Raw genomic sequence first — 15,366 nt, 5'->3', positions numbered from 1 at the left:
AAGGGTTGTGTCATATCACTCCCTTGGTCTAGTTGGGTCTGTATACCCATTAACCCCTATCACAACCTCCTTAGACTCCCCCTCCCCCCTAAATTAGGATAAAGTAGATTATACAAATGTATCGTTGCTGACAAAAAAAAAAAAAAAAAATCTGCACCTGGAGATCCTATAATGGAATCAGTGCCTAAAAGTTCAGCAAAAAGCCATTGTTGGCATAATAGAGCAGGTGCACCAAAGAGGTGAGTTCTGAACATTCCTGCATCGCCATACCTGATAATATCACATTATTCAAGCGAAATTTTGTTAATTACAGCTTCATCGAGGCGAGTCAAAGTTATTTCCATTTTGAGACTGTTTCGACTTTAGCTTTGATTTAACAAAAAATAAAATAAAATAAAAATACGAGCATAGTCAATTAAATTCGAGTTGTTGTAACAAAATGAGTAAAAAATAAAAAAAAAATCTGACGGCATTCCCCTCCCATTATCTGAAAGAGCATACCCATTATCGGACACTTTTGAAGTGGAACAATAAGTGTTGCGAATTTGCAAGAAATGAGGAGAAATGGGAATCGAGAAAAAGTTTGTCAAGTTTAGCTATCAAATTTGATGACGATAAGGAGAAGGAAAGTATTCTGTTACATTCATAGCAATGCACAGAAATGGAAAGACACAAATGTTACCAAACGGAACCTAAGTTAATAGGAAAGAATAATATGTCTCCCCATGTCTTATCTCACCACCTAATCCACTTACATCACTCAATTAAATTAACTAAACCCAAAACAGCAATTACTTAATCCACCACATTTTGGGCTACATTGCGGATCTTGGAAAAAAAAACTTTTTAACTGAAAATTGCAATAGGCCCAGCCCAAATACAAACAGTAAAATGAATTTTACAGTAAATATGAATATTATAGATAGAGTATGGATTTGACCCAAGATGGCCTAGCTATTGAAACTTCCTTTGTAAGAGCAAGTTGAGATTGCTCAATTACATTACCAATATATACGTATTTGTGTACATTTCGTTTTTTTTTTTTTGTAACCACTTTTATACAAATAGTATATTGATTTATGCAATATTAGGGTGCCCTTGATAAAACTGAAATCTGAAAACTGAAGTTTGAAATGTGAAATCTGAAATGTGAAATCTAAATCCATTAACTTATTGAATTGTCAAGTATTAAATCTAATATATTTGAATGCATATCACATTCAGTAACAAGTGAATAACTCATCACATAATTTTGGAAGCAAGTTTTGCCTAGTAAATTCAGTGCCACTTAATTAATTCAAATGTTTAAATTTTGGTTATCAAACGATCTGAATATGTTAAAATTTAAATCAATTAAATTTAAGTGTTGAATTGGACTATCAAACAAGGCCTTAGGAACATGATTTAGTAGAAGAGAGGAAAAATATGAGCACAAATTATTGTGTTCTTTCATATGTTATCTATTTACATTTTAGTAGCAAGATGTGAATCGTAGTTCTCAAAGTTAATTATGTGTACCTCTTTACAAAAGATCTTACTGTACTAATCCAGTCATTTAGATTGAGGGGTTGGTTGTTTTAAGGATGGCAACGACTAGGATAAAATTCCATAAATTGTGAAAACTCGGTCCAATGGTTAATCCAATTATATAGCTGATGGGTTTTTTTTTTAATCAGAATTTAGAATTGATAAACTAATAAAATCTAGTAAGAGGTCATTAAAAATCGGACACCAGATATTTAATACATAAAAAATACAGTATGTGGATCTGTGATAGTGTGTGTATGTTTGTATAGGCTAGCCATTATGGATGTTTGTGATCAATTCATGAGATCAACACTCTCGTCCGTACCTTCATTGTCGTCTGATTTGTAGGTTCTAATAAAAATGTTCTTGAGTTCATCATCTGAGTTTAGTCGAAAGAGTTTGTCATTTCATCTTCTAAGGGATTCTTGAATTCTTTGATTAGTGACAGATTGTCGATGCCAGTACAATAATAAAAATAAACTTAATTGTCAATTAAAATAGCCAAAACCCGATTCCAAATACTGGAGCAGGGACTCTAGGCGTGTAATGGGTTATTTGATTCATCCAGTTCCCGAAGAGTTTGTTTGATCCGATATACCTGAATGGGGATGACTTTTACACAAATAATTATTAATTTATAAACAGGGCAAGTAGGGTCGTATCCTCAGGGATTGGGGTATTTGTCTCTTTAGAAATCCAAAGTAACACAGGGGGTGTTTTTGCATAAATTGTGACAATTAAAACAATTTAACTAAAAATAAAATAACCAACTAAAAATTAAATGACAATTTACTAAAATTAGAGTAACAATAATTAAAGGTCTAGCCAAGAAATAATTTCAGCAATGGTTCAACTAATTGATCATCGATGCTCAGGCAATTCTAATTATTTATTAATAAATAGATTATAACTGCCAAACAGGTGATAACAGTTAACCCCTCCTTACTGTGAGCCAATTGGTTTTACTTGAATGTCCGTTAATATCAGAGGTGAAGCCAAGACCCCACAGTAAGTGGGGTCAAATTTTAGTACACTAAACCCTTTTTTTTTGGCAGTACATTAAAACTTTGACAAAGCAAATATCAAAATTATATATATATAAATATATATATAAAGCAAGTTTCATTAATATATTGTAGAAAATTGTCCAGCATAATTTGATTTACATCTCCATTTTAATGGTAAGTTAAACATGCACTAAAAATAATAGATCTTCAAAATGTTCATAATTGTACCTTACAAGTACTCATCTTCTGAAAAATGTTGCAAAATCAATGCATTATCAGTTTTGTTAAAACAACTTTTTCAATGTAAGTAATTGAAACTTTTAAATAATCTGTGAACTACCATCAACTTGATTTTTACGAGTTTCTTTTAAGAATGGAAACTTTGAATTTTGAAAGAATTAGTTTTTCCACTCCAGTCAAGAAAGGTCATCCCTTGTTTTTAAAAACTTTAGAAGAATTTATTCTTGAAATAACTTTCATAAATAACTTGAAACAAATTCAAAATTCTTGTGATGGCAAAATTTATGAATTTTCAATTATTTAGGGTCAATATATATAGAAAAGAAAGTTTGTTAAAATATAGTGGGGTCAAATAAGATGCAAGTTTAAAATTTTCTAAATTTCCTAAGCCTAAAAGTTAACTTTTTCAAAGTTAAGTGGGTCAATTGATTCCACTTACTTCCATGTGGCTCGACCACTGGTTAATATCCATCTAAATTTGTATAATGATCCAAAACATTTAAGTGAGGTGAATATGTATGGTTAAATGGACATGAATTGAAACTGCCACTTCTAAATCAAACTGGTTAATACTTGAAGGGAGTTCGATTTGATAAAGGCTTATTCGAATTTGGTTCGCCAACCAATCAATCTGAATTTGAATAGTATTTTATGTTCGATAATGCTCAAATTTGATAAAAATCTCATTCAAATTCAGTTCAGCAACTAAACAAGCTAATTTAAAAAAATTTTAAATTCGTTAAAATAATCAAACAATTTTAAATACTAAGGTGTTCAGTTCAATTAGGCTCGTTTACATTTCTAACCAAAAAGAAAAAAGAAATTATGATACCGGATAAAAAAGTCGACGCATGATGTTCCACGGAAAAGAACAAGGATTGTATACTCCCAAGTCATATAAATTTTGTCATCTTGTTGAATAAACGAGAAATATTTGACTGTAAACAGATTACTTATGTATGATAATTGTTTTGATCCGTAAACATCACCAACAGCGTATGGAGAAAATATGGACTATAGGGGGCATGATCCGACAATGATGGTCGTGGGCATGCAATCGCTGAATATTCAAATGTCGAAGAAGCACTTACTGAACTAATCCAGTCTCAGAAATTATACTAAAATATTATTCTACAGGAAATGGAAAATTTTGTGAAATTATTCAATTATGATCATGTTATATTCTCCGCATTTAATTATTTAATATTAGTGTTCACATCATAAAATCGCAAAATGGCCCAGCCAAATCTCTCTGCAAAGGTCTATCAAGTAAAAAAAAAATATATATATATATATATATATATGAAGTCCTTTTCATAACACAAATAGCCATAGACTTTCTCTCCTTTTTTTTTTTTTACGTAAACACAGCTTTTTTGTTGATATTCAAGAAATTGTACACCTTGGTAAGAAACCAAAATCCATTTTCTAGCCAGGGAAAAAGCACAAAAAAAGGTTATACACAACACTCTCTACTCCTTATCTATACAGGATCAATGAATAAAAATACCTTGATCGAAATTCCAAGCTTTAGACACTTCCCAATTTTTAAGAGCCCTAGTCTAAACTAGGATTTCACAATTCTCATGGCTTTTTTTTTTTTTTTTTTTGTGATATCATGCCGTGCCGTGAGAACACTGTAAGAATATTCTTTTTCTTTTTCTTTGTTGTTAGTACAAAAAGTTACATAGCGGAAATAATATTAAAAATCTTACAAATAAGAAAGGCACAGGAGAAAACAAAATATTCTATTTCAATTTACTAATTTCCATTAACTACAAACTTAGGACTCCAAATCCTTAAATAGAGAAATATAAACACAAATTCTATTCTAATTATAATATCAAAATGTGACTCAACTCTATTTCCTAAACCAACTGTGACACCAAATTTAATATAGTTATCAAATAACAAATCAATTTCTAAAACTATTAAGATTCTAAATATGCGTAGTTAAAATATGTCAACATTTGTGATATGAAATCCTCCTCCTCCTCCTTCTTCTTGCACATTTTTTAACAAAAATACGAAACAAAAAAAGAGAGGATGTGTTATCACTGGCTTGAATAAGTGTATTTAAAAGTCACACGCAGTAGCACTCCAGCATCTGCTGCAGTTATGCAGTACTACGTAATTATATTAAATGTAATTCCTTTTTTCTTAAAATTATTATGACTTCTTCTGTCTTTTTTTTTTTTTGGGCTGATATCATGTGGTGTTACCAGAGCATACTAAGAAAGAATTCCAAGAGAGAACTACATAATCACACTATGCACGTATTCTTCTTCGACTGCTCAACATGGTCCAAGTCTATGCACGTGAATAAAGAAGAAAAAATCAAATTTAAGTAAAATCCGGAACTGTTTGCAATCTTCTTAATCAGATCCAGACCCAAATCCAAGTCTAAATCAGAATCTATCCAAGGCCATGACTGTGTGTGTATCACTAAATTTGTAAATTAATCTAATATTCTATGGTCATTAGATCAAACAAAGTAAGACTTTATGACTATTAGATTAAAGGATACTCTCTTAACCTAACAAAACATCACTTAATCCTGCCTTTATATTGCATTCAACTTCTTGAATGTTAATTTATTATTTGAAAAAAAAAGGATAATATTCATATTATTTTTGAAATATTTTCACTTAAATTCTTTGTTGTATGTTCAAAAAAAAATCCACGGATACCCATTGGATATCCAAATTCATGAGGAACTAGATCTAAGTTTGCTTTTTAGACCCATAAGGGTTTGGGTCTAACTAAAGTTAACGAGTCTGAATTTGGATCAAAAAGATTTAACATAGATTCTATCCATTGATATGTCTAGCTCCAACTGTCTGTTATAGCTTAAGCCAACAAAGAGAAGCAAGTGCCTCCTATAGAACATGGAATTTGTTAGACATGTTATGACAAGGAATAAAGTATTTTTTGTTCGTGTAAGTAGGAGAATTTGAATTCAAAATCTTTCATTTACACTAATACTTTATTGTTCATGTAAGTAGAAGGGTTTAAATTCGAAACCTCTCATTTACACTATCTCCCCCGAACCACCCAACTCAACTCTCCCCCGATAAGGAATAAAGTAAATTTCTTGTTCTCCCAAACGAAAAAATGAAAAAAAGAACACAAAAAAAAAACTAAAGTTTATGGTTAATTTGATTTTACATCCTTCCATTATACCCGAATTCTCACATCTATCCATAAACTTAAAAGTGGGACAAATTAGTTCCTAAAGTAATCAAGCCACTTAAATAAAATCTATCAAACTTTAATCTCTAAAATATGAAAATTGTCCCACTTTAATTTTTAAAACATAAAATCCATCACATTTCCAGCAACAATTTTATTTAAGCAAAACATATTTTATAAAGTTAAGGACTAAATTGTCTCACTCTGAAGTATAGAGACCAAAGTGGGAATCTGAATACGTTCACAGGGTGCAAAGTAACATTTTACCGTAACGTGAATTCTTTTGTTATCTTTTTTACCATACTGTCCTTATCGTCTACCACTTGCTCATTTGCTGCGATGTATGAGTCCTACTGATTCACGAAATGCTGATCTGTGTGGACAGATATTCACACAGTATATGTGTGGGCAGATAATTCAAGAGAACATGATAGTCTAATCTCGTCACTGCTATTTTTCATATACTCTTTGGCAACCACGTCGCTAACCCTTTTGTTGTATCTGCATATGGTAGCAACCGATTGATGAGGAAGGAAAGAGGGAAAGTGTAGACTATAGATGAAAATTTTGGAGGGAGGAAATTTATTCAATCGTAACCAAGAGAATGTGTGGACCAAAGTGGAAACTTCTGCCATGGAATTCAATGGTATCGTGAGAACTGAGAAGTAAATAAGAAGAGGGCAGGTAATTTAAAGAACTGATAACGTCCACTGTTTTATTTCCAACTACATGACAGGCTTTTCTTCCTGCAGTTTGAATATAAGATAGGTTTGAAACATGACCAAATTTTACCATTTGAGTCAAATTTCATATCCTTGTTTCTAAATTACAAGTTTGAACGTCATTTTTATGCGCGCTCATGCAAATTTCAGTCTGGTCAAAATGTTGCCATTTTTTTTAGTCAAAATATTTTGTGGTTGAACAAGATATCTTACACTAATTGAGGGTGCATTCAAATCGTCTAATCGCATGAAACAAGCAAACATGGAAAGTAAATAATATCATACAAATTACAACACATTCAAATATTAGATGAAATTATAAATGATAAAAATAATTTTCGGCCTCCCACAGAATTGATCTAATTATGCTAAGACTACCTAACCATACTTATACCAAGAATTTGTCAATGTGGGCAACAGGAGGAGTGGCTGTCAAATTTTTAACCACGGTAGTGGCACTCTTGGAGAGCTCACCAACTTTGACTCTCATCGCAAGTAAGTGTATTTAAACTTAGAGCCTGGGAGTACCACATCACATGAACTATTAGAGCCTCAACTCACAAAGATGGAAATAACCTTAGGGATATGGATAGCAAATGTGGTGGGAATCATAACACTGCTAGTGTCGGGATTGTGGTGGTGGAATTATTTTCGATTTGCTCTGCCGATTACTTTCTGGCGTTTTGGAGGCAGAACCACGACGAAGCTTCCTCCTGGTCACATGGGGATTCCATTTTTTGGAGAAATGCTTCATTTTCTTTGGTATTTTAAGGTTATCCGTCGGCCTGACGACTTCATTAACAATAAAAGAGACAAGTAAGGTTTTTCTCCGTGCTTGAGATTTATTCCTCTCTTGTTCCATTTTATTCCTAGTAACTTCGGTTGCACAACCGTCCAACTTATTGCTACATATACACGGCGGCCATTGGCCCAAGTTCATGGCATTTGGCTGTAGCAATTTCTGCAACATCTTGTAGACAATCGCAAGTCTACTTCCTCAAGTGCAGGTGCTCCACACATTAGTTATGTGTCTTTTGATGAATTGAACTTAAAAAGGATCAATCTAACTATCAAATTATTGTAGTGTAGATGAAATTTGGAATATGAAAAAGAATGCTACAATAATAGCGAACAACTAATATTATGATGGATCTGTGATATTCATTTTAATTGAAGAGCATGGTTTAAAATTATCCTCAATATTTTCGAACCCAGAAAGGTGAATATTGTAGACATGCATTGATGGGTGGATTATTTTCTGCAAGAAAACATATTTCTCTTAAAACACTTCATAAACAATAGCATTTTTCTTAAGTTTTCAGGTCATGACACGTTTCTTAACAATTATATTATTTCATTATATTAGAACCCACTAGTTCAACCAATTATTAACTCGTGATTAAACCCTTGAACCAATCTAGTTACCAGGCTGAGGACCAGGCCGGATTTAATTATTATGCTCTAACATGTTCCGAAATAATGAATTGAATAAATTGTAGCGTTTGAATAGATGAAGATCATAATTATTTTATGCTCCAAAAATATATTTGAGTTATTGGTGACAAGAGAATTGATTATACAAACTATATTCATTTTGTCAAAATTGATGTTGCCTAACCTGTTTTGAGAAATTGATGTTGTCACCGTGTGCTCATGTCAAATCCACCAAGTTGTCGATTAAGTGCGCGGTGAATTGACATCTCTTCTGCCTAGCACAGTATTTCGACTTGTTGGTTACAAATTGTTAAACAATAAGCTTTCCACCCAAAATAAATGCTACAAATTGACTTCATCAGCTGTACATAAAATTAATTAGAATTAACAAGATGCTTCCGAATTAACCATTTAATTCAGATATGGTGATGGAGAAGGATTGTACAAAAGTCATCTCTTTGGTTCACCCTCTATAATTGCATCCTCTCCATCAGCTAACAAATTCATCCTTCAATCGGATGCAAACTTTGGCATGGGATGGCCTGCCACTCAAATTATAGGCAACAATTCCCTCCTTTTCCTTCAAGGATCATCACATACAAGGATTAGAGGCTTAGTTGTAAAGGCCATTAATCAACCTGATGCCCTCCGCAAGATAGCCATTATGGTCCAACCAAGAATAGTTGCAGCCCTTCGACTATGGTCAGAGAAAGGGAGAATTGTAGCATTGCAAGAAGCTAAGAAGGTAGACTAATATACGTATGAAAAATCTAGATCTATATAAAATTTTCTTGATACAAGTTATCATACTAATTTCAACTTTCATGAAATCTCTCTAGGCCATCATTTTCCTTATTTTTCATTATTTTTTCATTGTCCTTGAAGGTTACTTTTGAAAATATTGGGAAGTACTTTTGCGGGTTCGAGCCAGGGCCCCATTTGGATACACTTGATCAGCTATTTGCGGGTATGATCAAAGGAGTTAGAAGTCAACCAATTAAGATTCCAGGGACTGCTTATCATCACGCCCTCCAGGCTAGCAAATTCACTCTTAAGCTAAAATAGTACAAAAATGAGTAAATTCCCTTTATGGGAGGTTTTTAATTTCTAGAGTTCCAATTCTTGTATGAGCTAGACTTGAATTCCAATGACTAATCACAAATTTGCCATTCCACAGTGTCGGAAGAAAGTCATGACAATTTTGACCAAGGAGATAAATAAGAGAAAGTTTGAAGGCAATGCTGCAAGAGCTGAGTTTGATTTGTTGGACCAACTCTTGAACCTAAAAGATGACGATGGTCACCAATTACAAGATGAAGAGGTGCTTGATAACATTGTAGGCCTAATAATTGCTGGCTACGAATCCACTTCACTTTCAATTATGTGGATTTTGTATTATCTCGCCAAGTACCCTAATGTACTCAAAAAGCTACGGGTATAAGTAACTTCCAAACTCTAGCTAGATGACAACCAAAGATAAACTTCTTTACTTGTTCTTGATTACATTTATATATGTTTCCTTTTTCATGACTCTAAATCGAATGAATTGTAGGAGGAGCACATGAATGTTGGTACAAATGGTGATTTCATAACACGTGATGACATTCTGAAATTGCAGTACACAAACAAGGTATATCTGCACCAAGATTATATGACGGAGATTAGTTAGGAAATGCTAATACTATTATTAATTTGTTAAAGGTTCGTCTATTTGGTGTCCTCTAAGGTAACAGACTAAGAAGTAGGTCTATTTTTTTTTTTTTTAAATGTAGAAGAGTAAATTTTGTTGAAAAGTGTTGCAATTAAGGGAATGATTAGTAATTTTAAAGGTTTAATACTGCCCCCAAACTTCTTCTTCTTTTTTTTTTTTTTTGTGTGCTTAGAAAAAAAACATTTACAGTAACATAGTAGTCGTGTGCCTTCTTGAAAATCTCATCACTTGTGGAGGATGCAGATGGTGGCGATGATGCATCTTGTTTTATAGGAACGTATTTTATAGATCCAACTTATCCCTTTATCATATAGTCAAAATTTATAAATACCATCAGTTACTTGACATGGTACTTTATTTTTGTTTGATACCACATAAACAATTATGTGGCTAAGCATTCATAGGCAAATAGTTACTGTACGTATTCCTATGCATTTTCTTGTGTATTATTGCTTCATTGCCTAATTTACTCATATTTACAAGCAGGTGGTGGAAGAAACAATAAGACTAGCCAATGTATCAGCATTTGTTTTCAGGACAGCTAAGAGGGATGTTGAGTACAAAGGTAAAAGCACTCCATTTCTTTTAGTATACAGAATAGAAGTACTTAGGATGCGCATGGAGGAGGGATGCAGCTCGTCTTCCTCTGCTTAAAAACTGTTGAAACTCTTTCTTACAGGATACAAAATACCTAAAGGATGGAAAGTAATCTGCTGGCTACGATACATTCATACAGATCCAAAAAATTTTGAAGATCCATTGTGTTTCAATCCAGATAGATGGAACGTAAGCACAAATATTTATTTGCACTTGTATTGAGAAGACGAATTTTGGGTTATGCATTGATCAACTGTTAGATATTTCCTTGATCAGGAACAACCAAAGCCTGGGACATTCTTGGTCTTCGGTGGGGGTTCAAAGATTTGTCCAGGAAATATGCTTGCTCGAATGCAGGTTGCTATTTTTATCCACCATCTGGTTGTAGGATACAGGTGAAATTTCTCTGTGTCACTGTACCCTTTTTTTTTTTTTTTTTGGAGTCAAATCTTTTATTCACTACTGTGACAATATTAACAAATTTAGATACATGCTATATATATATAAAATTTGGTATTCAAATTTAAATTGAAATAAACCAATATGCATCCAAATCCGTCAGTGCATACACTGAATGTGTACGAAAAATTAATCTTTTGTTTTTTTTTTTGGTTGAGAACACCAGCTTTTCTTTCTTTCCAAAGGAGAAAGAGAAAAGCATAAATTCAAAATCCAGTAATTAATATTTATTAAGAAAATAAAGTCTCACAACAGTGTAACGTTGTGTGTATGCTTATGTCATACTCATGTACTTATGAACAAATTTTCAGGTGGGAACTTGTTAATGCTGATGCAGAAATGAGTTATCTCCCGCATCCAAGACCAATTGATGGGGTTGAGATTAACATAAGCAGAACCTAATAGCAAAAGAAGGCCGCTGTTCTATTTTGTGCTTCATGATCTTGTTTGGAGTTTTCAGCCTTAATCAGTCTCTTTTAAGAAGTCATCACGTTTGCAGGCCCTTTTCTTCTTCGTTCTTTTTTTTTTTTTTTGGGTACATTTTATGTTGATCTAGCAAAATCATAGTAGTTACTAGAGTGTAATAACTACTTGCAACAAGTTTGAAACTTATTCATCTAATATATGGTATATCTATGTAATAAGTTTGTTAAGTTTAGGGATGGCAACGGGGCGGGGTTGGGGCGGGGGACCCCTCCCCCGTCCCCCGCTCCGTTGCCTATTAGTTCCCCCCGTCCCCCGCCCCGCCCCGCCCCGCCCCCGCCCCGCCTTCCCCCGCTTCCCCCGCGGGGTTAATCAAATTTTATTATATAATTTTATTATAATTAAATTTTAATAAATAATCAAGTACTAAAATATCAACACATCACCAAATTATTATTCATTGTAATTTTACAATTGAAACTCATAAAAACAATCAAACAGAAGTTATTTGAATACAATCCAATATGATGAAATAAATATAACTAAAATAGTCAAATTTTCACTTTTAGTACAAATGCAATCACTAATTCATCATTGTGTTTGTACTTTTTTTTTGAGAAAAAAGTGTTATTCTATTAAGTGTAATTAGAAATTTAGTATAAATGTATTAGTAAATTTAGTATAACTAATTAATAAATTCTATTAGTAGACATGTATAATTATTCATATAATTGATAATATCAATTATATTACATAAACTAATATACATTATATAATACATCTAACTAATAATATCATTATCATAAGTTTATAACTAATTAACTTACATATAATATATAGTCATTTATATATATATATATATATATATATATATATTATATATATATACTTTTTTTTTTGCGGGTGGCGGGGCGGGGGAGTATACCCCCGCCCCGTTTCTATGCGGGGGGAAAAAATTCCCCCCCGCCCCCGCCCCACCCCCCGCCCCGTGAGCCCCCCGCGGGCACCCGCCCCCATTGCCATCCCTAGTTAAGTTGATTGTCCAAAGTAAATGTTTAGTTAGAAAATTATTGGGACACTGGGGGTCTGTTTGGATTGTAAGTTATTTGGGATTATTTGGGATATTTTTACTGTAGCACTTTTTGTGATGTGATGTATGTGAGATGAAAAGATATTGGGAAGATAAAAAGGTGTATTGAAAATTGTAAAGATGATGTAAGCAAATAAAATTGGGGAAATATGAAGCAATCCAAACAAACCAATGTTCCGCCCGTGGCACCAAGCTTCCTCCTGACCATATGGGACTTCCATTTATTGGGATGACTACATTAATGCTAAAAAAGAAAAGTAAGATTAATTTGCTCTTTCTTTCCACTTAAAAACACATAAAACATCAAGCACAAATGCCATATACAACCACGTTGATGAGCCTAATTAAGGTATATACACGTAAGGATTTTGTTTAAATTATGGAACTTGTACATTTAATTCAATTCCAAAATTATAGGATGATTTAGGTGCCCATTTTATTTTATTTTTTTAAAACAAATCATTTCCCTTGTGGTTTGGTTAACAATCATGGAACCCCCTATCATTCAGGAACACCCAAATAAATTCTTTGTGCTTTGGACTGATGTGGAATGTGGCCAGAAATCATTCAAATTGATGAAATTCAATGATAAAATGTCAAAGTCAAATTGATAAATTGACAAATTCACCCTTTCACTACTTGTTTTTTTTTCTTTTTTCCTTTCTCTCTCTCTCTCTCTCTCTCTCTCTCTCTCTCTGGGAAAAGAAGAGATTATTTGAAAACTTATATTTTGGCCTACAAAATCTTAATTTTCCCCAAATGCAAAAGAGATAGAAGGAAAATAAAAAATAAATAAATAAGAAACAAAAAATTCCAAATCTTTTCTGACTACAAATATCATTATAAGTTTTTTACCCAAATCTTTTATGGTATTTAGTAGTTCTTATTTATCAATTTTTATATTTCAATTTCTTCTTTTTTATTTTTGGAGGAAAAAAAGAAGTAATGAAAGGGTACATTTATCAATTTATTAGTTTGACTTTAATTTTTTTACTATTAATCTTTAGTTTTAGCCAAAAAATTAACGATGACACATTAATCCAAATCACGAGAGAGTTATATATATATATATATATATATTTAAACCATAGGAGCATTTTGTGGTAAAACACCAAATCACAATAGGGTAAAAGGTAATGTACCCAACAATAAACAATGGTCCACCATCTATTTTTCAACTATTACCATATTCGTATCCATCACATAGCTTTCTCGTGCCTTGTCAATTACTTTCTCTAATTGAATTGATTTATTTATTGCATCAATATCACAAATTCATACATTAAATCATCCCATTTTGAAGATGTACATTATTCTTTTTTATGTTTGTAAAAGTATTTTTCTTCGACATATTATTGGTCCTGACATTCCATTTCAAAAAAGCATAAAAAAATAGGTTACACTGTACTTGCTTCAGAGTGCAGGCCTAGTTCATTTGATTCACGCCACAATCAAAAGAGAAGGAAACATTGGACTTGGTTTAATCTTGATCGATAATTTATAATTTTTTTTAGATATTTTCCCACCAATATTCACCCATTCAGTCCATGCGCCACACATAGACTAAGCCTATTCTCTAAAGAAATAAAAAATCTTACTGAAAAATAATATATACATTTCAGTTTTTGTTTCACGCACGTTTTTATATCGTAAAAAAAGAGTCTTTTGAACTATTGAAAAAAAAAAAACAAAAGAGAAAGTGTATGAACCCAAAAAGAGAAATTGTTTTGTCAACCACACTTAAAAATATGAAATAAAAGGAACCTTCAGAAAGACTATACATTTCTTATTAAATGTTTTGGAAATCCTTTTTTAATCAAATATTACATGTATTTAAAATTTTTCGGAGGGAGGGATGAACTGGGTGGTTCGAAGAGATAAAATGTAAGTGAGCGGTCTCGAATTCGAACCCTTCCACTTACACTATTAAAATAAATAATATTTATAGTTTTCAAGAAACTGGGCATACAAAATAAATTCTTTAAACATTCTATATTTATATTCAATTCTTATTAATTCTTTATATTTTAACAGGGGGTTTGATCTGCCAGAGATTTGATAAGTCAAACAATACAGGTAACAAGGTGAATTCATAAGTTACCTTCTTTGCTTCTTCATATGCTACGATTCTGCCCCTCTGTGCCCAGGATCGGAGGGCACTGACGATGCGGGGCTGGACCATCACCATAAGGGCCACCCTGTGGGGAGCATCAGGCTTATTGATGGCTTTTACCACACTTAAAGATTCTGAGTCTAGCGTGTTCTGCACCTTGATTGGCCCAGTGGCATTAAGTCTTTCTTTGGGCAGTAGGTGAGGGTTGTTCAAACCTCACCTGTAGCGAAAGAAAACAATCTAAGGGTTGTGTCATATCACTCCCTTGGTCTAGTTGGGTCTGTATACCCATTAACCCCTATCACAACCTCCTTAGACTCCCCCTCCCCCCTAAATTAGGATAAAGTAGATTATACAAATGTATCGTTGCTGACAAAAAAAAAAAAAAAAAAATCTGCACCTGGAGATCCTATAATGGAATCAGTGCCTAAAAGTTCAGCAAAAAGCCATTGTTGGCATAATAGAGCAGGTGCACCAAAGAGGTGAGTTCTGAACATTCCTGCATCGCCATACCTGATAATATCACATTATTCAAGCGAAATTTTGTTAATTACAGCTTCATCGAGGCGAGTCAAAGTTATTTCCATTTTGAGACTGTTTCGACTTTAGCTTTGATTTAACAAAAAATAAAATAAAATAAAAATACGAGCATAGTCAATTAAATTCGAGTTGTTGTAACAAAATGAGTAAAAAATAAAAAAAAAATCTGACGGCATTCCCCTCCCATTATCTGAAAGAGCATACCCATTATCGGACACTTTTGAAGTGGAACAATAAGTGTTGCGAATTTGCAAGAAATGAGGAGAAATGGGAATCGAGAAAAAGTTTGTCAAGTTTAGCTATCAAATTTG

At 32.9% G+C, this 15,366-nt stretch overlaps 1 protein-coding gene across 1 annotated transcript; it reads left to right on the top strand.

Moving 5' to 3' along the window:
- Positions 1–7,352: 7,352 nt before the first annotated feature.
- LOC140005009 (ent-kaurenoic acid oxidase 1-like) lies at positions 7,353–11,440 on the top strand. The gene is made up of 9 exons (XM_072045081.1): positions 7,353–7,504; positions 8,543–8,867; positions 9,008–9,157; positions 9,300–9,557; positions 9,675–9,752; positions 10,320–10,398; positions 10,513–10,619; positions 10,707–10,825; positions 11,201–11,440. Exons 1-9 carry the CDS (start codon positions 7,410–7,412, stop codon positions 11,289–11,291), a joined length of 1,302 nt encoding a protein of 433 aa, XP_071901182.1. The 5' UTR covers positions 7,353–7,409; the 3' UTR covers positions 11,292–11,440.
- Positions 11,441–15,366: the final 3,926 nt, after the last annotated feature.

The sequence above is a fragment of the Coffea arabica genome, chromosome 4c (genome assembly GCF_036785885.1).
Source record: "Coffea arabica cultivar ET-39 chromosome 4c, Coffea Arabica ET-39 HiFi, whole genome shotgun sequence".
In the NCBI taxonomy this organism is placed as follows: Eukaryota; Viridiplantae; Streptophyta; class Magnoliopsida; order Gentianales; family Rubiaceae; genus Coffea; species Coffea arabica.
Note: the sequence above shows the minus strand (reverse complement) of the source record. Positions and strands in the feature narration are given on the sequence as shown.

Coding starts and splice junctions, on each gene's coding strand:
- LOC140005009 (XM_072045081.1), top strand. CDS start 7,410: ATGGGGATTCCATTTTTTGGAGAAATGCTTCATTTTCTTTGGTATTTT. Junction 10,620..10,706: donor TCAATCCAGATAGATGGAAC/GTAAGCACAAAT, acceptor TTCCTTGATCAG/GAACAACCAAAGCCTGGGAC. Junction 10,826..11,200: donor CATCTGGTTGTAGGATACAG/GTGAAATTTCTC, acceptor ACAAATTTTCAG/GTGGGAACTTGTTAATGCTG.